Source organism: Poecile atricapillus, chromosome 4 (genome assembly GCF_030490865.1).
Source record: "Poecile atricapillus isolate bPoeAtr1 chromosome 4, bPoeAtr1.hap1, whole genome shotgun sequence".
In the NCBI taxonomy this organism is placed as follows: Eukaryota; Metazoa; Chordata; class Aves; order Passeriformes; family Paridae; genus Poecile; species Poecile atricapillus.
Window position 1 is genome coordinate 2,494,408 of NC_081252.1, and position 24,989 is coordinate 2,519,396.

Sequence of the window (24,989 nt, forward strand, 5' to 3'; positions counted from 1 at the left end):
CCTTTGGCCGCCCCGCCCGTCGTCCCGCTCTGCGCAGGCGCGCGCGCGCACGCAGGCACGCACGGGAGCCGCGGCCGCCCGCCCTCCCCCGCCCGCCCGGCTGTGACACCGCCGCCGCCGCCGCGCCCCGCTCGCCCTGTGCTGCCCGCGCCGCGGGACGCGCCGCCCGAGGGACACGCTCGCCGCGACCGGCTCCGCGCAGCTCCCGGCGGCGAGGGCGAAAACGCGCCCCGGCCCCGCGCACCGAGACTTTTGTCCCTTAGGTGAGCGGCGTGGGGGGGCAGGGTAGGCCCCGGCGCGAGCTCTGTTTGTGTGCGGGGCGGGGGGGCGGCGGTTCAACGGTCGCTGAGGGCAGCGGCGGGAACGGCGCGCGCCGGGCTGAGGGCATCGGCGGGAACGGCGCGCGCCGGGCTGAGGGCAGCGGCGGGAACGGCGCGCGCCGGGCTGAGGGCAGCGGCGGGAACGGCGCGCGCCGGGCTGAGGGCAGCGGCGGGAACGGCGCGCGCCGGGCTGAGGGCACCGGCGCTGAGGCGCCGAGCTGGGCAGCGCCCCGCGTCCCGGCTTTGCCCTTCGCTGCCCGCCCCGGCCGCTGGCTCCCGGCTCGGCTCGGAGCGAGGGGGGGGGGGCGGGGGGGGTGGCTTTTGTTCGCCGTCACCTTGGCGGATCTTCCGCCTCGCCCGGGGAGGCCAGGGAAAAGCGCCCCCAAGCCCCGCGTTATTCTGTGCTGGCTGTGGTGTTGGGCCCTGCGGTCGCCGCTTCCCGTCTGACTTCATGGATCGATCGCTGTGCAGGGGCCTCCAGAGGTACGTAGGCTTCGGCATGGGCAGGGTGCTGCTGCGCCTCGCTCGTGCTGCTGGAGCTCCCTTAGGTCCCCATCCTCGGCTCAGCGGGCCCCTCTGCTCTCCTACAAGTTAGTACAGCCGTGGTAACCTGGCTGTAAGGGCTGCCCCAGCTCTGCAGACCTCACCTTTCTGTGCTTCCTCTTTTCTCAGTCGTAACCTGGGCTGCTCTGTTTGTACACAGAGTGATATCGCAGTTGTTGTGAGCACCTTTTATTCTGCAGAGCTGGATGCCTTGAGTAGATCTTCTCTGTGTTGCTTTTGTTTGTCACCTGAGTTGAGCTCATTGGGTTCGCCTCCCTTCACCTCGGAGGTCAGTGCAGTTCCTGTGTGGATTCCCAGGAACATCTCCACAAAAAACCTTTTAATTCCCTTGGGTAGCTGGGTGAGCCTGGACCGTGAGCTTGGTGCCACTGCATAAAAGGACTATCACAGGAGAGAATGAGATGATACTGGGAGATTACTGTTTCATTTCAACCAGAAAGTAGTCAGTCGTACAGATATTGTTATTGTGGCCTTGTGTGCTGCTCTGGCAACTCCCAGGCCTTCTGTATGTCCTTCAGTTCAGTGTGCAAATGATCTGCTTTCAGGCAGAAAGAGGTGTAAAGATGCCCAAGATACTTTTGGAGAGTTGAGAAACAGGGGAAGTTATATCAATCCATGCCCAAGTTTCTGAATGTAACGTGGCTCTGTAACTGTAGCACTGCAAGTTGTATAGGATTTGTCAGCTTGGCGTCTGAGCTGAGAAGTGGCTGCTGACAAACTGATGTTGCTTTACTTCTGGCATTGATTTAACTATCCTTCCAGAGGCATTCTGTGTCCATTCTAATTGTGGGTACAGGGCCATACCTCCCCTAGGAAAGCTTGTAGTTTTTAAGGATCTCTTCTTGTGAACCCCAGTTGCTTGGATGTCAGAAACATTGTCTTGGTTTGCTGCTGCAAGTGTTCTTGGAATAGTGTGCTTGGCAGATGTGAGCTGTGCTCTGTGAAATTATGATCTGTATCAGATGATTTTTTCATTAGGAGTGTAAAATCTTTTCTGTGAAAACTAGCTTAAACTGAAGAGAAAACCAAAAGTCCATCATCCACATAGCTGGTGATGTCCATGTGAATGTTTTCCTTTATGGAAACAAGGATTCAAATTGAGCATCTATTCTCAGATTTAAGATAATTTTACAGCACTGAAAATGCACTGAGGAACCACAGTACCTCAAGGCAGTGTTGGATTTGAGTCTTCTGCTGTAGCACTTAAGATGCTGGGTGTCACTGCTTTTGAAAGCATTTAACAAATGAAGGGCTGTGCTGCAATTCAAATATCATGGCAAGGTGAATATGTCAGACTAATAGATGTATCTGCTGAGACACTAGGAGAAAGGCACCAAACCTGGCCTCAGGTGATGACACTCAGGTGGAATGGCTCCCCCAGAGCAGATCACTGCTGTTACTGCTCTTTGGGTGGGTGTTGACCCTTTTGGACTGCAGAGTTCGATTGCCCAGAGGATGGTCCCCATGGCAGCGATGTACTGGTAAACTCCCAAAAAACCCCAGCCACAAACCAAAACTAAAGCAGCCTCTCAGGAGAGCTTGATTTGAAGGAACTGCGTGCTGTGCCTTTGAGCTCAGCCAGTTCAGAATGTGGCACATAGGTAAAGGAGATCAAAGGGATTCTGGTAGATGACACATGGTTGCTGGTCCTTGCTGCAGATGGAGGATGCTCTGGGTGCTGACCTTGCAGAGCATGACAGAGAGATGGTACTGGCAGTACTGGGGTGTTGTCTGGGACTTCTGATTGCCCTTTCAGGGCTGTGTGTCGGATCCCCTGCCTTGGGCCTGCTGGGCTCTCAGTTAGGATTTTTAGCTTTATTCGAGGCGTGGCAGTGATGGCATCTCAGAGTTGTGCTTACAGATTGCAGGAGCAAGCACGCCCTGAAAGGCATTATGTTTTGCTCGTCTACGGTAAGAAACACAGTTTGAAAGTGATAATCTGGGTTCAGGAGAAACATGTCCAACATTGTGAAAGCTGCTCTCCCCTTCCCTTCTGTTTTCCTTCAGCTCCAGTGATGTGCAAAGCCGTACAGTGCCCCTTGTGGCTCTGCTTGGTGTGCCTGCTTTGTGAGGAACATCTTCCTGATTTGCAAGAACATTTTTCTGAAATTTATTTTCCTTTTAAGTGGTGTATTCAAATCTGATTAGCGACTTGGACAAGAGTTGTAAACCTGTGGATGTACAAATGAGCCATCCTGTTGCAGATTTATATAAAATGACAGTTTGATGCCTGTGTGCCTATAGTTATGGACAAACTGTTCTATGCATGACTTGTTCAGAGGATGAGATTTGCTTGCCAATAAAACAAAATTTTATTTGCTTATGGTTTTTTATTAAAACAACTGGTGAGGCCCAGAGCTCCCATGCAGAGCTTCGAAATTTCTCTTGATGGAGGTTATGTTCAAGTTCAGGTCATGCTTTTTTTCAGCTGCTGTCAGAATTCAGTTCATCTTTTTTCTGGTTTGTTTGTTTTCAGTTGTTTTTTCCCCAGGTAGAATTGATGAAAGGTCCAGGCAACTTCACTATTGTTGGTCTGTCTGGAAACAGGATAAAAGTGGCTTTGGAATACCTCTTTGGGCACAAGCAAGGGCTTTGTGCAGCAGTTTGTTCTCTGGATACCTGATTTTGAGCCTGTAGGCCACTGTTGTGTAGCTCAGTCATGGCCTGGGGTAACTGTAGTGCTTTGCCACAGATGACAAGTCATATTTCTGCTTTCTGCAGCGCAAGGGAAGTAATAATAACAATAATAATAATTGTAGTAATAGTAATGAGAATGCTTACATAAATTATAGGAGAAAAAAGCTTTGCTAATGTCAGAGCTGTTTATTGAGCAAAATGCATGCCAGGGAACATTTCTCTACTCTACACGTAGCAGTCGTCACTTCTTGTTCAGAAACAAATTGCTGCTGCCCTCTGGTGCAGACTGATGGATGATGATTTGGGGTTTGGTTTCTCCTAGGTTTGGTTTTTTTCATTCAGTTAAAGAAGGGACAAACACAGCTTAATAAAGTTTTGTGTAAAAGATTATTAGAGGTTGAGTGATTTTGCATGCTCTTACCTGGGTGTGGACATGAGAAATGATTGTAGTTGACTCTCACGTACTTCAGCACAATTTTCTCTATGTGGGCTGTACCTCGTGCCATGAGCCCTCAGCAGTTTCACCTTGTTGCAAGGGCTGATTCCTTGCTTTACTTGTCATGGCCATCAGAAGGTGTTACTGAGAATTTCAGTACCCTGCAGTTCCTCTTTGGAGGAAGTTACCTTTTCTGCTCTTCTTTTTTTGCTTATTTTTGCCTGCAAATAACAAATAATTCCTTTCTGTGCCAGTTCTCTCATTATCTTTGTTCTCTAGAAAGAAATCCTGTCTGTAGGCTGAAGTTATTGTTATAAACTTGAGTTGCACCAGTTGAAGTTGCTAGGGATATTTCACTGGCACGTGTGTGTGTGTGTATTCTTTAGTTTTGGAATAGGGTTCCTCACCTCTGAGTCTTGTCTTGAGAAGAAAGAGATTCCACGTTGCACTGAGGCTGATCCAAGACTGTGGCTCATTACATTCAGCTGGGAAGAAGTCTTCTTTCTTAGTTTGCTATTCCCCAATGCTTGAATGTGTGCTGATGGAAACTGGAAATAGAGCTTTCATAGAATATTGGTACTGCTGGGGCTTCTCTTGGTGCCTGGGAGCCGTGGAGATACCGCTCTTTGTGAATTTGGCCTGTTTAAACTGTTGGTGCTCATGCCCTGACTTTGGGCTTAAATTCCACTGGTGTCTTTACCTCCAAACCCCCTGGGCCTGCTAAAGCTCGGGTCCTTGACTTTAGGAAGGTGCTGCTCTAATTGGGACACTTGGAGGTTTTAATCTGTTGAAAACCTTTTTTCATGGCACTTGTGCTGCTAGCAAGGAGTAGCTCTGATTTTATTTCACTGCCTTTTAATGACCTGGGAGACCTGAACAGTTCATTAAGGCTCTGATATCCCTATTGAGATCTTTGAAGAAATAATGAAAGGAAATAATACTGAGACAGGTGAAGAATTGTATTGAGACATCCTCCAAAATTATGTGATGGTGTCATGTAAATCAGTGGTGCTGTCACTTGAAGTGTGGAAGAGTGCGTGGTGAGGAAATCGGACAGCTTCCAGTGAAGAAAAAATGTAGTGTGGTACAGATCTCGTGTAGTGTAGTGACTTGTCAGATTATTGGGTTTTATACCCAGGGACATTTTCAGTGTTGATTGAGGAATGCCAGCAATTTGTTAACAAGGATATTTTGCTTATTGCTAAATTCATAAGAACATGTGCTGGCTATCACCTGCTTTTTAACAGGTTCTTTGAAACAATCCTGGTGAGGCTCCATCTTTGTGCATTCTCCCACGTGCTCACGGTGAAGATGATGTCACCAGTTTTGTGTTCATCTGCTTGTGAGGCAGGGGAACAGAAAAAAAGCATAGTCTCACCTGTAGAAACAGAGATGTCCTTTTAAGGCTGGTTTCTAAGCAGAATTTCCTGGTGCATACCCTTGCTGGAGCATGAGTTGTGTTGGGAAGATCCTCAAATTGCTCATATTTTGATTTTTTTCCTTTCCTCCTGCTCAAATCTTTGATGTCCCTTAGTATTTTGACATTTGGTTTTGTGTCACATTCACATAATTACTTCCTCTGGGGCTTCCTGTGAGGCAAAACTAATACTGTGTTCCAGAGTCTTGTTGAGCTATATCAAGAGGTTTATTTAAAAACCCTATATTACTATAAGGTTTTGGATAACCCTGTCATAAGTTTGCTGATTTCTTATCTCCAGGTTCAAGACTTGTGTTTCAGGCTTTGCCTTCTGCCTTAGCTGCACGTTTTTGAGACTTGTTTCAGGTGTGATTCCTGACTAATGCATTTGGGAGCATTTCTGGGCATTGTCTTGTGCCTTGGATTGCTGGCTTGAGATATTTTGGGCTGTCTGTGAGGTGTAAACTATTTGAGCCAAGTATGTGGGCTTTTTTTCTTTGGAGTTCCGCTATGATGCAGGATCTGACACGTTTGTGGTGGTGTTCCTGTGTGTGTTTTACCTTTATCAGAGGCCCTTCTTAAGCTGAGGTTAGTCTCCCAGTTTCACCTCATGTGCTTTATGTGCTGTCTGGCTGTAATTGCAAACAGTCTTTTGTTTGACCCTTGGTTTGGATTGATGGGTCAAGGTTATTTTGGTAAAAAGCAAAAAAATTTTACTCTAGGATTATCTCCCAAGTTGGAAACGTGGATTTTTGACTTGGTCTTCTTTGCCTGTTGCCTCGCATGCACATTAATTTTTGGAGAGAAAAAGTGGATGAAGCATCTGTGTGAGAACTGGGGGCAGTTTCATGATTGCAGACAGTGGTAGTCTCAAGTGAGCTGGCAAAAGCAGCACGTTGGGTACTGGCAAGCCATCAAAAAGAGTTTTAGAGTACTGAGGATTATTTTATGCCATGGATGATCTGCGGGACAGCATGGATAGGTAGGAGCATAGCAGGTTGAGGCAGGTGACCCCCTGAAAGTCCTTTCCAACTTAGATAATTCTATGACAAAAGAGAAATGTAGTTGGGATGGACAGCTAGTACCTAAGACTTTAGTCATCTCTGGGGCACTGAGGTTTCCCTTCCCTGTCTCCATGGAATGTGCATCCAGCCCACTGGTGCTTACTTCATATTGGTGTTCCCATCTTCATCCTGCAGACGTGACAGTAACCTTTTGAAGCAGAGGTACCAGCTGCCGTGATATAATGTATTCCTGTCTGCTTTGCAGGGCTGTTGAACTGGGTTGTTAAAATACTCATCAGCCAAAGGCATAAATAAGTGGTGCAGGAGATTTTTAACATGGTTTTTGTTTGTTCATTTCAGGGTGGTTTTTTATGTTTTTCAAAGCACCTGTTCTGTAAGGGACTTTGTACCCACTGTTCCCTTTTCATCAAAGTAATACATGAATCGACTGAAATTTTATTCTTCAAAAGAGGTGGGAGAGGGTGTCCTGAATTGGTTGAGTATTTTCTAGTGATGGAAGGCCCTTTATGCATAATTGTTTCAATTCCAATATCACAGTGTTTTTCCTTTCATGGGGAAGTTGTGATTCTTAGGGGTGCCTTCAAACTGACGTGAATATTCTCCATTGCAGCGTTTGACACTGAGTACCAAAGAAATGGTGATGGAGAAGCCAAGTCCCCTGCTCGTAGGGCGGGAGTTCGTGAGACAGTACTACACTCTGCTAAACAAAGCTCCTGACTTCTTGCACAGGTAATGTTTGCACTCACCAAGTGAGAAAGTTTTTGAACCAAAGTGTGTCCTGTTTGTTTTAAATCAGACATTAGTTTCTGAGCATGGGAGAAAATGAACCTGGCTAAGTTCTGGGCTGTCGGAAAAACTGTTTCATCTTACTGCAAACCAAGTCAGATCATGTGGATGTATGGCATGTCATCAAGGTATTTCTTCTGTGGAAAAGTGTGTTCCTTCCAAGGCGATAAAATGGTGATGTGGACAGATTCCAGAAATACCTGCTGCAGCTGGGGAGGCTGGATAGATACTCGTGAGCAAGCTCCCCTGTGCTCAGGAACATTCTCTGTCCACTTGAAAGTGTCCCTAACAACAGCATCTGTGGAATTTCCCTTTACTACCTCTGCAGAGAGGAGTCTGAGGGGCTTTGATCTGGTTTGGGTTAATCTTACCCAGCTCTGGAGCTGCTTGTATGAAATGTTTTCTGGCCACTTGCAGTCTCTGCCACCGCTGCCCCTTTCTTCTGGTCAGGCTCAGATATGGAGGACATTTGCCTTTCTTGTGAGTGATGTTCTCCAGGGAGGGTGTCTTACCCTCCCTCTCTATCTTGCTGTTAGTCTGAACAGCAGCTTGCTCTCTGCTGCAGGAAGGTTTGGGTTTCCCTGGTTTCCTGGTGCTTGATGTGCTCTTTGCAGCGCTGAGGGAGTTAGGACAGCAAGTGTTATTGTTTCATCCTGCTAAAAGCATGAGAAGAGCCACGGGATCCTGTTGCTGGTCATTATCTAAAGCTTGCCCAGGCCTTAGGAGCAGCAGAGAGCAGTTTTCCCTCTAAACGGGTGTTGCTCGGTCTGGTTGAATGCCTGTTGCATTTCAGTTGAATTTGTAAGGCTTTTCTGGCCCCTTAACCAAAAGTCTTTAATTCCATTTAATTGGGGACTCTACCACCCAGAGGCTTTGAGCAGTTCCTTAGTAGCAAGTTAAACCTCTTGGTCCCCTTTGAAGGCCCTTATTAAGAACTGCTGGCTTTCAGAGAGATTGCTTTGGAATATAGAGAGAAATGTTTTAGAGATGTTTTCCTATCTGCTTGTGCACTGCTTCAGCTAAGTTTTTGTACTTCTGTTTTTTGTATTGCTGTTAGGAGGTGCTGGACCATGCTCAAAACCATGATTGGTTGGTACCAAAGAAAACAATCTGATATGTCCCAGACTTTTTTCTGGACATAGTCAAGGGAGTAAAGGTCCTGGGCTTGTATTTTCACAGAAGTAGAACTAAAAAGATTTTCTAAGTCCAGTAGAATAAAGCAAGAAATGGGAAATGTGGAAGTTCTAGGGTTTAATTCTGTACACTGACCCTCTGCACTGGCTCCTTCAAGTAGAGAGAAATATTCAGTATTCTTGTCCACTCTGCGTGACACTGAGTTCATAGAAGTACTTCATGACAGTTTTATTTCATGTGTACCGTACAAGGGTGGATAACAAAGGTACGGATTAGCATCTGCACCTCACGGCAATCACCCTCAAGGCAAAGCATGCTCCTAAATAAGAACACAGGGTGATACATTGTGGTTTTCTATTAATATAAATGTACTGAAAATACAAAGCATTTGTCACGTGCCTTGTAAGCTGACAGTAACAATCCAAACTGAATCAGACTATTCTAGGCTCAAAATGTGGAAATGGAATGCAAGTGCCAAAGGATCTCTGAAATGTAAGAAAAATATTGGAAGCGAGTGTACGTATTTAAACATCAAAACCACGAGCTCGGTGCTGGCCAAGGCTGTGAAGAGAAGAGAGTTCAGAGGAGTGGCAGGAGGGCTGGGATGATGCCTCTGTCAGAGGCAGGGGATTCTGAGGGTAAAGAACCTCCCAGCCAAAATGGCCACCTTCCTTAAAGGAAGCAAGCAAAAGGTTGAGGTTGATTTAGGAGTCTGCTACGCCACCTTGGGCAAACTGCACTGCTGAATATTAAGTTTGTTTGTTCCTGTATTCTTGGAGGTTCCTGAATCTGGTGACATTTGTGAAGAATTGAGCTCTACAACTTTTGGATAAAATACTTTTTGGATGTGGTTCTATTTTTTCACTTCTGTGACTTTCACATCTCTTTGCTTGCAGGTTTTATGGCAGGAATTCTTCCTATGTTCATGGAGGACTGGATGCCAGTGGGAAACCGCAAGAAGCTGTATATGGTCAAGCTGTGAGTATTAAAATTTGTCCTGTAATCCTCCTTAATGTTCAGAATAAATCAAGGTTTTTGCTTTACCAATGACTTTGACTTTCTTACCTGGTGATTGTGATACTGCTTCCTGTTCAGAGAGAAATAGGAATTTGTTAGCTTGAGGGTTTTTGTTTGCTTATTTCTGCTTTCATTGGCAGTTGTGTTTGATTCTTCAGCTTTGCATCTGGGCTGCAGAAACCACCTTTAGGATGGGAAACAAAATCGAGAGGACCTGGTAGATTTGGGATATAAATGTATCTTCTTTCAGTTAGAAGTAATTCCTCAGGAAAGGATTGATCTTTTGAGTTCCATAAAATTCTTGTGTAAGTGGAGTTTTGTTCAAGTGGAACATAACTATCTGAAGAAATGAATGAAGTGAATTAGGGATTGCTTTGGTTGCACTGCATTATCAGAATTGTCTGTCACCTAGGACATCTCTTCATGTGGCAGCCACATCTTTGAGCACTGTGCCTTTTTGTTTAGGGCAGGTGTGGTTTCTTCTCCCTTCACCACCACAATTTCATTTGCAGCACAAAAATCTTGGCATTGCAGATGTTCCCCGCTCCTGTGATGTTTGGTACTTTGATGATGAGTAAAGGGTTGGTTTGGGCTCTTGGTTTTTGTTTTGGGGCTGGTGTTTATTATTGTTGGGTATTTTAGGAGGTTTTGTTTATTTTTATAACACAAGCTAAATCCTGTCCCTTTCACAGGCCCTTAAAAAAATTAAAGCCTTAAATAGGTCCTAGATTTTAAAATGGCTGGAAAACTTGTATAGCAAGTTGTATGCTGTTTAACTACTCTGAGGAATACTTGAATCCTCGTGAAACTCTTCTGATTAACAATTAAGTGAGCTCAGGAAGACTGTTGTGAGTGAAAGATACTTGTTGGTTCCTGTATTTCTCTCCTGAGCCTCAGGAGAGTGCTCTTTTGGGGTTAGTTGAGACTCAGGTGGGTGAAAGGTGTAAAGCTCCGTACAGAGGTCACTGCAGCTGGAACATATCTGTCTCTTTCTAGGAGATACACAAGAAGGTGATGTCGCTGCAGTTCAGTGAGTGCCACACCAAGATCCGGCACGTGGATGCTCATGCCACTCTGAGCGACGGCGTGGTCGTGCAGGTCATGGGAGAGCTGTCAAACAACGGGCAGCCGATGAGGAAGTTCATGCAGACTTTTGTCCTTGCTCCAGAAGTAAGTGTATGTTAGACTGTGTCAAACTTCAAATCATGATGGGAAAAAACTGACCTCACCTGGAGCTACAGTTGGTCATACTGGGACAAAAAATAGGACTTGGCTTTAAAACTCGGTCTGGAGAGTATCATTAAATGTGTCCCAGTGTGTGAATGCAGAGAAGTGAGTGTATTGGACCTCTCCTGAGCTGTTCTATTTCCTCAGACTTGAAGTGTTGGAGCAGTACTACAAAGAACACTGAAGCTTGTGTTTGGGAGCTGCCAGTGGCACAGATAGTATTTTTTTAAAAATAAGGTTCAGCTCTGTAGACCAAATCTCTGCTGTAGCTGTGTAGTTTCAAGTCTAACAGCAAATGTGAGTGTGGGTTGCACAAGTTACTGCTCACATTTAGCTCTTGGTGAGAGCAAAGCTGGGTACAGGTAAAAGGTGTCTTGTGTTCTTTCTACTTCTTTCCCCCCGCTGCATCACAAACTATTGTGTGGTTTGAGATGAATGTTGCAGGTTCATGTTGAATTTCTTCACTGTTTCCCTGCACAGCGCTGTAAGTATATGGGCCACCCCGTGAAACTTGAGAGTTTTTATTGTAAGGTTTTTGTAATGGGGAAAATGGAAATTCCTCAGTGAAACTGAGGGGCTATACACTTACTTAAAACCCAGGATTGCCGTGACTTAGCAAAATTAGCAGATTTTATTCTGCTCGAAACTTCCCTTTTCAGTTGGGCAGAAGCTACTGTTCAGTTGTGTGCTCAGAGAAGAAAAAAATAACTTGGAAAGTAACTTTAGTGACATAGTCCTATTGCAACGTTGTGTGTACCCTGAAACTTAGGTCTGTAGTCCATCCTTTTGTTACCTGCTGACACTCCATCTTTGCTAAATGCTGCATGTTCCTCTTTGACAGGGATCTGTTCCAAACAAGTTCTATGTCCATAACGATATCTTCAGGTACGAAGATGAAGTATTTGGGGATTCAGAAGGAGAGCTTGATGAAGGTGAGGACTGCGTGCGTAGGGTTTGTGTCATTCTTGTTCCTCTCTCCTGTGTGCAGAGCTGCCAGAAGTGTCTCATGGAGGTGTTGGGATGCAAACTGTGTTGCCTTCTCGTGGGGCACGGGGCTGTTGTTAGTGAAGCTCTGCTGGTCCAAAACATTCTGGCAAATGAAGGTCCTGAAGTAGTGCCGTGTTCCCCAAAGGCTGAACTGGCTCACAGATGTTGAGGCTTGACAGAGAAGCAGTGAGCAGCAGGGCTTCTGCTGCTGTAGCTGCAGCAGGCACACTTGTGTCCTATGATCAGTCAGTTCTGTACGTGATTTGAAGAGAAAGTCCTACCTGGTTTTCAGATATGACACAGAGTTCACTTTTCATCATCATCACACGCGGTAATTCATTGCTACCCAGGGCTGAATTGGACCTGAGTTGGGATTTTTCTTCTCTGTTCAATCCGAGCGTAGCCAGAACATTTGTACATGTGTTCACTGGGTGGTTTCTGGAATTTGTTCATCTCAATTCTGTGGAACTGAGCAGTTTAGGCAATCATCCTTTTAGCTGAGGTTCATCTTAGTCTGAGGCACTGAGATTTATGAGGTAATAGTGCAATCTTTCTCTTTCACTGCCACCAAATGAAAACCACCCGCTGCTTTGAAAGATCCTCAAAATCTCCCCCCAGAACTTCCTAGCAGTAATATGTCTCTGGCTTCCTCTTGTTGTGAAAATCGTAAACAGCCAGGCCTCTTGACTGAGAGGCAGGCTCTTCTATCTTTTTTTTCAGCTGATTTTGCAATGTTTTCTTGGTGAAGCTTTATTTTGATTACTGCTTTCACATGCTTCTGTTTTAACTGCGGCTCGTGTACACTTGTGGAGATCAGTAAGAGATGACAGGGTTTTTTTTGTGTCAGAGTCTGAAGAAGAGGTGGAAGAGGAGCAGGAGGAAAGACAACCATCTCCTGAACCTGTGCAAGAGAATGCAAGCAGTACTTATTATGAAAACCATCCTGTAACGTAAGAAGTCCTTTTTATTATATGAAGTTGTTTTTTTTTAATAAAAATGACAGACAGAATTGCTTTGGCTTTAGGTTCTGGATGTGATTTAACAGGTAATTTAGGAAAATCTGCTTAGCTTGATAGGGATCTGTGTTAACATTATTTTGAGACATTGCTTCTTTATGGAAGAGAGGAAACGGAGTGGTTTTCTATGTTTGTTAGTTATTTTCACTTGTGGTCTCAAGAGTGAGATGAAAAGGGAGTGACACACATATGTGAACACACTTAATGGGATCCTTGTAATTCAGACTTGGAACAGTATGTTTGATAGGACAGGACTTATGTAACTGGTGCATTAAGAAAAGCATGGTTGATCCCAGAATAGTTTTGAGTTGAAGGGGACCTTTTAAAGGTCATCAACCCCCTGCACTGAGCAGGAACATCTTGATATGTCACTCAAATTTGGGTATCACTTGGAACTGAAAGATGTACTTTTTGAGAGGCTGCTGTACTGGAAGAATAGCTCTCTGTCCTGAGTGTCTGCAAATCTAAGCAAGCTTAAGAACAAAGGTATTTATGATTTTGTAAGAAAAATACAAAGAAACAAACAACACCAAACCCTGCATTTTTTCTTAAACATATGAGTGGTATAATGAGGGCCAGAACCAACTTTCTGGTTCCCCTGTTAAAAAAAACATGCATGACATCGCTAGACAGTAGCTGCTGAGTGCATCAGTGGTAATGCTCAGCACAAGTCACTTAATGCTCCTCGTGAGAAATCTGATGGAAAAGTGGAATCTGCTGGAATTCTGGCAGTGGCTTGCTCCAGATAATGCAGAAAGTTTTGGATGCCTGAAAGCATGAAGTCAGGTCTTACTTTGGGGTTGCTGTGTCATTTGGAAAGAGGCTGTAAAGGCATCGTTCATCAGAGTCACTTGGGCATGTGGCCACCTGTGGCAGGAGCTGTAGCGACAGAGGTGACTGGAGGAAGGTAGGATTTTGGGGTGCCTGAAGAGAGAACATACTCAGACCCCCTACATTTCAGCCACACAGAGCAGAGAAGAAGTTGCATGTGATTTTCTGTAAATGGGACTCACAGCTGCTTTGGTAAGGAAGCTGTGTAGCATTTTGGTAAAGAAACAGTAGGTTTCATTCCAGAAATGGCTTTGTTTATGTGTGTAGCTTAATAGTCCATTGGTCCTCACTGTATTTGTATTCTTTTAGAAGCGGCAGTTCTTGAGTTGAGCACCTCTTCTCCAGGGTTGAAAGTCTGTGTGATTCTCTGCAGAGAACTGTAGAATGTGTCTTTGCTTCATCAGAAGTAAAATCTGGTTTTGTACCCAGTAGGGGAGTACAGCTTCACTTCTCACTGTATTGTATAGGTACAAACCACATTGTAGCAAATGGAGACCCAAGGATCTTTTTCGTAGCAGAGCTGTTGTCATAGCACAGCCTACAAAATGTGATAAAATGCAAAGCAATTGATAAACTCATAAAATGCATTTGACTATTGTAGCAATGGGATAGAGGAGGCGCTGGAAGAATCTTCTCATGAGCCTGAGCCAGAGTTGGAATCTGAACCAAAAGCTGAGGAGCTGAAAGCTGAAGTAGAAGAAAAGACCCTTGAGGAGCTAGAAGAGAAATCTCCATCTCCACCTCCTGTAGAACCTGTTTCGCTACCACAAGAACCACCAAAGGTTAGTTACAAGTCATATCTGTGCTACTAAGTGCAGGTGGAAACCAGATTGGCCTTTAAACTTCTCCTATTTGGGTGGCTAAACCGGTACCTCTCTTTAGTGTCATGCTGTATGAACAACTAGGCTTGACCTTTGAACTTGCAAAAATGTGAAGGTTCACTAAAAAAGGAAAAAATGTTACTTTTGAGTGCTGCTCATCACCTACTGTAGACTGTAAGCTCTTGTAAAGTGTGTGTGTGGGTATATGCATGTGTGTAGGCATTTTTAAATGTGCAGTTAGCATGTTAATAAAACACCTGTAGCTACCACTACCAAAAATCTCATACATTGGGGACCGCTGCTCTTTCCTTGGAAAGAAACGGAACGCACTGATGGTCGCAAAATTGTTGCAGCATCGGTTCAAAATCAGTCTGGGGGCATTGACTGTCTCCTTACAGTCATGATGCCTAATCTTAAAGACCAGAGTGCACACCGTGCCTCCTCTGGTGTGGTTACACCTGCGGGCTTGCAGAGTGCTGGGAGCAGCCGGGGAGAGTGGAGCGAGGTCATTTTCTAGCTCCAGTGTGTCTCCCGTATTTTTTTTTCCCAATGCTTTTTCTCTTCTCCATTTTTGATTGTAACTTCAGGCATCCGCTTCCTTTCTTCGTGCAAAAGACACTTTACACTCCAGGGTTTTCAGTCCTAGGTTTGGTTGCATCACGGAAAGCAGTGATCTGGGAATGCTGAGGGCACTGGGCTCACTCGAGCAGCGGTAGTGGGCACGGCACGCGCTTGTTCCGTGCCCTTGGGATCCACAGACAGCCGGAACTGCAAACCCTTATGTACCTCCATTGTAATGCTTGCACAACCATTATTTAATAGTCAGATATGAACCAAAAGTGTGTTTTTAGCGGACGAGTTTCCCTGTAGGAATGTCAGTGGTTTGCCATGATTAGTAGCCTAGGTTTGTTGCATTTCCTGCAGGCTTTCTCTTGGGCTTCAGTGACCAGTAAAAACCTGCCTCCTAGTGGTACTGTTTCTTCCTCTGGAATTCCACCCCATGTTAAAGCACCAGTCTCACAGGTAACCCATCTGTGAACACCTTGGATTGTCTCATTACTTCTGCAAACTGCTTCAGTTTTTTAAATTAACAGATCAACTTGTTTGACTTAAATTGCACAAATTAATTGTGTGTTAAATGTTAATGCACTCACCTCCTTGTCGCAAGTAAAGGCACGACCACGTAACAGGTGTAACTTTGGGTGATGGTAACGTTAAAATCTGTTCTTGTGGAAACAGGAAATCGCTCTCGGGTATTTTTACCTAACTTAATGGCATATGCTTTGGTTTAAAGGGGAAACACCAATTCCCCACAAAATGCTTCTTTTCTGAAGTGTGTTTGAAAAGGGCATTGGTGGAAGTGCCCAAAAGCAGCAAAAAGAGAGCGCACCATTTCTGAGGTGCAGGATTGCATTGTAAGGCTAACATCCACAGCACTATGCTGGGTTTCATTATCCACGGGTAATTAGCTTGTCACAGAACCCTGTACCAACTTATGACTGTGTGAGGAATGGAAGGATTCACATTTCCTTGCCGGGACAATGCTATCTTCCCATTCCTAGGTTGACTGGGTGATGAGGGAAGGAAGGAGAGCAAGTTTGACCTGGTGACAGCTCACGTGCTGTTCATGCCAAGGTGGTGTGAGACATTCTAAATTCTGAATTCAGCTTCCTCCATCTGTATGAAAGTGTTCAAACAGAAAATGTGTCCTTTGCCCCTGTGCATTGATAGGGTGTACCGGAGAGCTGTAGCTTGAGTTGCTCCTGTCCAACCTTTCTGCAAGGCTGCAGTTCTCAGTCGGATAGCTGGGTTGCCGCAGCTGTTGTTCTTGAACTGGTTTCTTCTCAATTCTGTGGTAACAGAGATCCCTTTCTAGGACTAGCCTTCAGCCAAATGCATGTTAAAAAAGAAAGAGGGAAGAAAAAGAGAAAAATAGAAGAAAACTACCTAAACAATCCCCAACACCTTACGTGGTGTTGCTTCTGCTCTGCTGGGACTATCATGGACATCAAATAAAGGCTGTGTAATGAGTTGGGAAGTCTGTTTGTCTTCATCAGCTTAAACAGGGCTTTGAACACTTAGACGGTGTTTAACGTGTAAAAACATAGTTTTATAATGCAGGATAGATTTTCCTTATGCAAAACCAAAACTGGTTTTAATTTATTTGCCACAGAGAGGGTGGATGGTTGTAATATGGCTGCAAAAACCATTTCAAATGATCTGCCCAGGAGAGCAGGAGACAGCTCATAGATGTCCCCTTAAACTCTTCCGTGTTGCCTCTGTTGCTTGTCGTGCTCTATGCCTTTTGATTTCTTTTGTTTTGACTTGATATTTTAAGTAATGGTGCATGGAAGTTTTTGAGCAATACTGATATGGCAGGAGTTTCAACTCTCAACTCTTCTGCAGACAGAATTAGTCAGTTCTGAGCTCCTTTTCTTGAAAATATTTTAGACACGGTGTGTAGAAATCTGGTAGAAAAGGCACCTGAACAAGAAACTGCAAACCAGTACCAGCTTTTTCCTGTTCTCATGGATCCATTTATACCAGACACTGTGCATGTAAAGGAGGACAGGAGATGCCCTGGTGGGTGGGTGGGTGGCTCCTTTGAGATGCTGTTCTAGCTGCTGTCAGTGATGTTAGAAAGAAGTAACTGCTCTGCTCATTCATTTCTCTGCATCACTCCAGTTCCCCCCCCTCCCCACTTCTGTCAGGCTAAAAATACAGTCCCTGTAGTGTTAACTCCTCAAAGGACTGCACACGGACTGGTGTGGATATAAAGCAGTTCAGGGCTGTTTCCTTACAGCTGTGGAGTGGAACAGGTCAGCATTTCTTGCTCTTTTTCTAATTGGAGATGATTAGAAATCCACCTGCCTACCTTGATAAACTGGGACTTTCCCTTATAGCATTTTCAGTTGTTTTTACCTCTGACTTTTATTACTGCATTGTTTGTCATAGGGCTGCTGAGGAGCAGGGGTAGGCAGGGCCTGATTCTTGTCTTTTGGGGTGAGTTCCTTTCCCTCCCCGAATGAGCTACTGAAGAGAAGAGACAATGCCACCTTTTTCTTAATGGTTGTCAAAGCTCCACCAGGCCGAGGTTTGCGGCATACTTGGCTCCTGTGGTAATTTGGGTCTCTTGAACTTCTTACTCAGTGTCCTTCCATCCGCTCTGTGCTTGCTGGGACATGCTGGAAGATGAGCTGCAGTGAGCTGCTGCTTGGGCTGTAAATGGCAGCCCTGATCTGGAGTCTTGTGGTGCTGCCAGTCGTGGCAGTGTTTTGGGGAGCACAGTTCTGTGTGAGGGCTTTCCTCCTGAGGCACTGAGGCAGCCTTTTTCTATAAAAAAGGATGGTACTCCTTAGAAAACAATCAGGGAGATCAGCTGTTTGTGTGCCGGGTGAGAAGTTCAGCCAAACACAAAGCCAGCAGCTACAAGGTCACTGTTAGTGGGAATTGAACAGCAGGACATCAGGGGCTTGGCAGCTCTTGGCTGGGGCTGACAGAAGGAGGGAGTTTGAGCCTGATAGCCATGCTTATCTGAGAAATGGGGGTCTGAAGGTATCAAGTTTTGCTTTTGAGGTGTAATTTCTGCTACGCTCACAATGTGTGAGTGAAAGATGGCAGAGGTGCTCCAGTGACTCAGGAAATACAATGGAACAAGATTTAACAGGAAGGCTGATTTTCTGAGCTTGTTCCTGGAACTGAGAAAGTGATCCTACAAGTGTTGTAGGGACAGATGCCTAGCTGTGTGTGGAGCACAAGTGATAGGAGGGCCGAGACATTGGTTTGGTGTGTAACACTTGCGTGTTGCTTGTAAAATCCAGTCCTTTTTACCTGGGGAGTACTCTGTCCAGAACCAACAGTTATCCTGAGTCCTTAAAGGAGAATAAGGGAGATGTTTAATGAAACTACTTCCCCCCAGCAGGCTGGGCCTATAGCTGTTCACCTTGTGTTTAATCCTACTTGCAGGCTGCTTGTGGTTTCTTGTGTTCCTAAGGATAATGTTGTTATTCTAAGATAGGAACCCAGCATACCATCAGCTGCTTAACTGTTGTAAAGAAATTGGAATTTGAGAAATACTGGAAATTTCTTCAGTGACCAGCAGCCTGCATAGAAACATTTTTATTGTTCTGTCTGTTTCTGATAAAGCAAATCTTTTGCTTGCAAAAAATTGGAATGGGGGTTCTAGTACCTGAATACAAAGGGTGTACTTTGAGCATCGTGGTCTTGACATGAAGAAAGTTGAAGTGTATCCAAAGAGGTAGTCTGTAGAAACTCATTCCAGGAAATACTTACTTTGCCTCCAAGGGCTTTTGTCCTCCTCTTTGTTTTTGTTAGTTTTCGTATAGTTGTTCTGCACTGGAGGAAAATAATTCCTCGGGGACTTGGACAGAGCATGGGATTTGCCCATCTGTGTTCATCTTGGACTGCCTCCTAATCTATGAAGTTTGAGCTTGGCTTGAGGAAGCTTTATGCCCTCTACGATTTAAGTCAGGCTGAGGGATTTGTGAATAACGAACACTGGGGTCTCAATGCCTGGTCAAACATGGGAAGTTCACCTTAGGCTTGTTCTGGGGAGATGCTCTGATTGAGAGATTGCTTTGCACCTCTTAACAATGATAAATGAACACTGCAGTCCTGGATTGGTACAGAGGAATTCAGACAGGTGAAAAAACCACTCCCAGACACATTGACATCAATATCTATCTTCCAGAGTTTGTTTTGTGCATGCCACTTACCCATGTCTTGTGTTGTGGGGGTTTTTGTTTTGGTTAGTTGGGGGTTTGGGGTTTTTTCACAGGCCAGTGTTAAATAATGCACATTCTCCTCTTTTAGCCAAGAGTGGAAACGAAACCCGAAGCTCAGTCTCAACCTCCTCGCGTTCGTGAGCAGCGTCCCAGGGAAAGACCGGGTTTTCCACCACGAGGACCTCGGCCAGGTAACGTGGATGAGCTTGTGTGTCTGCTTGAGTTAGGGAGAGGTGTCTGCTGAGGCCTTGGCTGTACCTGTGTCGTGTTTGCCTGATCATGAATTGCCTGTGCCTGCTGCCTTCGACTAGAAATGAGGGAAGATGATTTGGAGTCCAAGGCGGCTGGAGTGTGAATATGCTTGTTGCTGCCCACAGATGTGTTTGTCCAGATTTACACTCATCTTTTGACCTCAGTGGTTCTACCTTCCTCTTTGTGCTGTCTGTAGGAAGGGGAGACATGGAGCAGAATGAGTCGGATAATCGTCGGATAATTCGCTACCCAGACAGCCACCAGCTCTTTGTTGGGAACTTGCCACACGATATTGATGAAAGTGAACTGAAAGAGTTCTTCATGAGTAAGTAGTGATTCCAGCTGCAGGGACTGAGATGGAAAACTGTGTTAAAAACTTCCCTAACACTGATTTGGACTACATGGATAAGCTTTTACATAGTGCCACACTACAGATGTCTGGAACGAGCAGAGGGTGTAGAGCTGGCACTGTGGGTTTCGATGAAATGTCTGTTCCCTTGTGTTTCTGCAGGCTTTGGAAATGTGGTAGAACTTCGCATAAATACTAAGGGAGTGGGAGGAAAACTGCCTAATTTTGGATTCGTGGTATTTGACGATTCTGAGCCGGTGCAGCGAATTTTAGTTGCAAAAGTAAGTATTGGTGTTGGGTACTGAGTATCCCCTTCCAGGGATGGACCAGAGGCCCTAAAGCACAAGTATTGTGGGCCCTTCTAGTTTGCGTTGCCATTGGCTCTGGCATTCAAAAAACAGCTGAAAGAAAACCGCTTTTGGATACCCATTGTGTCGGGAGTGCTGTGCAGCTTCAAAAGCTGTGCCAGCGTTCCTCAAACTGCACCATGTGGAATTTGGGTTTTCTACCTCTATACAAAATAGTCCACACAGAGCTCAGGACTTACTTTTAGAGATCCTTTGGCTGAAAGTGGAACAGGTAACCTTTCAAAGGGCATCACATAGATCTCTGAATTCCATACCCAGAGGTCCAGAGGTGGGAGCAGGGTTATTTGCAGTTTTGCTTTGAGGAAGCAGGGGGGAGAAAGAACCAGTTTTCCTTTCCGTGATGTGGGAGTGAGACCTAGTAGAGCAATTCTTCAGGAACTTCGACCCTGAAGGGCAAAGGCTAAAGCTGGCAGTGAGGAGGCTAAAGACAGCACTGCTTTGGCTTGCGACAAGCACTTCAATTCCTTGCGTGCCCGAGCAAATGTAGAAATGGAGTTCTCTAGGGCCGAGCTGGCGTGCTGCAGGGAACCCTTAACACAGGTCACGTTTGTCTCGGGCGTGTACGTGAAGGAAGGCCGGGGCCCTCAGGCAGTGCAGAGTTTTGGTGTGCCTGCTGTGGCAGGGGCTTTGCGCTGCGGTGACTAACGTGTGCCCTGACCGCTTCTCCCCATAAGCCCATAATGTTCCGCGGCGAGGTGCGCCTGAACGTGGAGGAGAAAAAAACCAGAGCCGCTCGTGAGCGAGAGACGCGCGGCGGCGACGAGCGCAGGGATATTCGCCGCAACGAGAGAGGCCCGGGTGGACCCCGTGGAATAGTGGGTGGCGGCATGATGCGGGACCGTGACGGAAGAGGACCTCCCCCGCGAGGCGGCATGGCACAAAAACTCGGCTCTGGACGAGGAACCGGGCAGATGGAAGGCCGTTTCACTGGACAGCGTCGCTGAAATCTCCACTGTGGGCAGACAGTCTTGGCAGTGGTACATTATCCATCGTGTTTGCATTCTTGTTAATTTTTTTTTTCAGCTTTGGAATGTGACACAGCCCTTCTGATCGTTTCTTTGATGTGAAAACATCCTTTGGTTTCCAGTTTAAATTGAGGTGGACATTTTTTCCCCAGTTTCACAACAGGAGTCACACTCTTAATTTATAAATGTGTACTTGGAGAATTGAGGACTAAAAATAAAGAGAAAAGGAAAAGAAACAAAACAAAAGACCGGTTAACAATCTGCAACAGAAGTTGAACTAAAGGACCTGCCCAGTAGAATTCAGATCCTTTCAGTCAAAAACCCTCTGCTGCACATTTTGTGTAAGTGTTACCGTTTCTGCCTACTACTGTTGGAAACACAGATAGTGCAATTTGTGCAATTGGAGAAGCTTGCCTTTTTTTTTTTCTCCTCCTTAGAACACTCGGCTCCAAACAAACTCGTGTTTACGCACTCATCAAAATGCACTAATGGGTCCTCTGAACTCATTTGTACTGACAGCTGCAGGAGGCATCGGAGGGAAAACCTTCATCCTCTTACTCAGACAGAATAGCTTGGGGAACGATGCGGGCGTCTGCTCTGCTTGCTGTGACCAACCTCTGTACACACACAAACCTTAATAAGACTACACCTTTGTTCCAGAAGGAATGCAGTTAGCTGTAACCAGAACCCAGAGTTTCCGAGTCGTAGCCCTGAGTACGCAACAAGTTTGATAGCTCACGTCAGATTTTTCTATCTGCCCCTCTTCAGTGCAGGGATGGCTGCTCAACACACTCCTCCTTCCCCTTCCCCCTTCGAGAAGCGTTGTACAGTGAAACTTGTCTTGACTGTATTGGAGTTCTCTGGTAATGTAATAAGCATGATGGTGCCTTCTATGAATACATCATTCCAGTCTTGCTGGTGATTTTGTACAGTATAGTGTATGAAGTACTGTGCTGCAAAGCCAAGCGGCTGCAAAGCATTTAAAGGAAATAATTGGAAAATTGTATTAAAAAAATTGCAGTATCTTTCAATGAGTAAACGTTGCTAAAATGATCTTCCACCTTGCTCTTCAATTAACAAGTTCGCCTGGTTTTATTGCAGTGGGGGGGAAGGGAGGATGAAGGCATCCGAGTAGTCTCCAGGTTGTCTCTTTTCTTTAGTCAGTGTCAGAGATAAAGAAAGTGGAGTTGTAATCTCTCTTGGACCCGAAGTTCAGAAGTCAGTCCAGAACGGCGGACGCTTCTGGCCAGCCCGTAATGGGTAGGCCTAAGCATCCTTTGTGAAGGTGAGCTTACCAAACGGGGATACTGCAATTTTCAGAGAACTAAACAGCGGCTCCTAAGTTCTTGCATTTTCCAGTTGCACTTTTTTAAAAACTTGTACTCATTTTGCACATAACTCTGAGCTGAAGTTGGCACTGAGGTGGCTCTGGCCGGACGGATAGAAAGGAGGCATCCTCTTGTGCAGTGTGAGCGGTGTGTTCTGTGTGGAGAGCTGTTTGTGGAGCGTGTCCCAGAGCACGTTCACATGCACCGCCGTCCGGGCTCGCGAGCAGAGGGGGTGTTTGTGCGTGCGTCCGTGCAAAGCGTGACCGCCCGCGGCTGCTCCTGAACACGGAAGACTTCAAAGTAAAGAAGGGCAGTTTCAAGCAAAAGCAGGGAGGGCATCCTGGCAGTCTGTCTCTGGATTATGCAATCATTTGCTGGTTTCCAGTAACGTGGAAGATTTTGCACATCTTTTCTCATACGCTAGGCGAGGGGAAGTGGCATCTGTCTGTTCTCTCCCAGACTTGAGGTCTTCTGTGTTCCATGGTAAGTCTTGCACTATTTTCATACGCTTTTTTTTTCTGGGACACATTTCTACCGATTGGCATTTTCATATTTCAGGTTTTTTCGTTGAAGGTCTTGCAATTTCAGCTGTTACCTGGAAATCTGTAGTACTTGAAGTGCTCGCCACACAACTCCACTCGTTAGGTTTGAAGCCCTCGGACAAATTGCTTGTCGTCGGTCAGCAGTTTGCCACCAGTGTGGTTTGTGTAGCCTGGAGGTTTTTTTTTCCTTCTGTAGTGCTGTGGTGTTTTGCTGCCACCTAATTCGTTTGTATGGCAAATGGCACTGGAAATAATCGACAACAAGAACGGAGTAGTAAAAAGAGCTCCTGAGCCATTCTGCTTTTTGGATTGCTTCTTGTTTAAGTGACACGAACCCTTGGAACATCATCCAGAGAAGTTTACATGGTGATAGCTCACCTGCTGTACTGTGGACTCTTATGTGTTCTTGACCCTCTTAATAGTACGTGTACCTCTTAGAGCAAAGGAAGGGATTCACTGACCATTACTGTTAGTCGCTGATTTGTGAATGGTGGGAGTATTTTGTCATTACAGTTCTACTTCAACAAACTTGGCTGACCATCTTGACTTTAGTAGGTATTCGAGACAGTGGATTACCATCTTTATTGCTGTAACTTGTCAAGCATTATATGCTAGTAGATTCTAGTTTAATTGTTGCAGGTGGAAAGTATTTTTACTTTTAAGTTTCCATTCTGAATGTGTTTTGACTAAACATACCAATAAACTACTGATGTCTGCAGCATTTATCCATGTCCCTAATTCTCTTGCATGCAGGTGGCTGTAGAGCCCTGGCAGCCCTCGCTCACAGAAAAGATTGTAAGAACATCGTTGCTGACCTGGCCGGTGACAGCGGCAAGCTGCAGCAGCACAGCATCATGTGCTTTCAGGTGTTTGACTTTGGTGGCTTCTCTCACCTTGGGGTGTGTGTGGCCCGGGGAGGACCTGAGCTCCTCTCAGACGTGTCCCAGCTGGGATTCCTCTGCAGCATCCGCCTGGGGGATACAGCTTAAATGGTTACGGCAGTGGTGCTGGGAGGAGCATCAGCTGAGCTGTCTGTAAAGATCAACAGACCAGAGCTGCTTGCTCTCCGCTTTACTGTCACTGAGTCTTGATGGTGCACAAGTGATTGCTCCCCAGTTCCCGTTTCTTTACATCTTGTGTTTGTTGGCAGTTAGCCAGAAAGATCGGTGAAAGGGTTATTCTTGCACTGCTCACAGAAAAGGTGTGGCCAAATCATGGAATCTCTGAAGCTGCTGTCGGCTGCTGTTGGCTGTGTCTTGTTGAGGGCATGTCTTGGCTGTAATGTTTCCTGATAAAAGGCAGTTAGGAGGTGACTGAAAAGTAATACAGTTGTGTGAGTTGGAGTACTGGAATGAAAAGACTGGATCCTGTACAACTCCCAAAGCCAGAGTCGCCAAAAACTCCTCAGAGGAGCATCTTCCACAGCTACAAGATCTGCTGATCTCCAAAGATTTCCAGAGAAACACGAATCCCTCTGCCACCAATGGGGGCCTGCAGCCTTCAGACCTTGGTGCCTCAGGTTGTGAGGTAAATTGTGCTGGTTCGTGTTATCTTGGGCTGAGGGGCAGGGCAGGAGATAATGCTGCCTGAAACACCACAGCCGGTCAGCCGGGACCTGGCTTTACTTGTGCCATGAATTGTTCAAGAGGAGGAAATGCCAGGACAGCTGAGGGTTGTCAGGAAGCAGCAGCCTGCTTGGTGCTGCAGAGGCTTCGCCCCTTCCCCTGGCAGTGCCCACGCTCCGGTACCTTTCCAAAGTCCGGTGCCTTTGCAGTATAGCGATTGCTGGGGGTCTGCATGTCATGTGGATAAATACAGCTTGGAAGGATGATTTATTGGACATGGTAGAAGAAGATAGCAGGCTGTTGGATAATCCTTGGGAAAGCCATTGGTGTCTGGTTAAAGCTTGCCTTCTTGCAGCTTAGTAAGTCATCGTCTCTTTGGTTTGTGCTCTGCCTCATATTTCTGGGCCTGAGCTGAAAGGAGACATCTTGGTAGTGGTGCTGCAGCTCTTGCTGTTCCTTCAGAAGGGTGGGAGCAGTGGCAAGTGCAGTGTCTGTGTGCAGGAATGAAAGCTGAGAGCAGCTTCTGCAGCTGCTGACAGGATGTTCCCCTTGGCTGCCTTGTGGCAGTGCAGGCTTCATTGCATGCCTGTCCCTAACGCTGCAGTCAGTTTTCAGTAGCTAAAGCACAAGTGCTACAGCGGGGCACCAAGGACCTGC

General features: G+C 45.9%; 1 protein-coding gene across 2 annotated transcripts; it reads left to right on the forward strand.

The window, feature by feature from the left end:
* Nucleotides 1-81: 81 nt before the first annotated feature.
* On the forward strand, nucleotides 82-23,485 carry G3BP2 (G3BP stress granule assembly factor 2). 2 transcript variants are annotated; one of them, XM_058837166.1, is made up of 12 exons: nucleotides 82-263; nucleotides 7,010-7,128; nucleotides 9,216-9,297; nucleotides 10,333-10,506; nucleotides 11,405-11,495; nucleotides 12,398-12,500; nucleotides 13,999-14,179; nucleotides 15,143-15,241; nucleotides 19,052-19,154; nucleotides 19,412-19,540; nucleotides 19,727-19,845; nucleotides 20,607-23,485. In XM_058837166.1, exons 2-12 carry the CDS (start codon nucleotides 7,034-7,036, stop codon nucleotides 20,874-20,876), a joined length of 1,446 nt encoding a protein of 481 aa, XP_058693149.1. In that variant the 5' UTR covers nucleotides 82-263; nucleotides 7,010-7,033; the 3' UTR covers nucleotides 20,877-23,485. The 2 variants fall into 2 exon arrangements, with proteins under 2 accessions (XP_058693149.1, XP_058693152.1); XM_058837169.1 differs by lacking the exon at nucleotides 15,143-15,241.
* The last annotated feature ends 1,504 nt before the right edge of the window (nucleotides 23,486-24,989 follow it).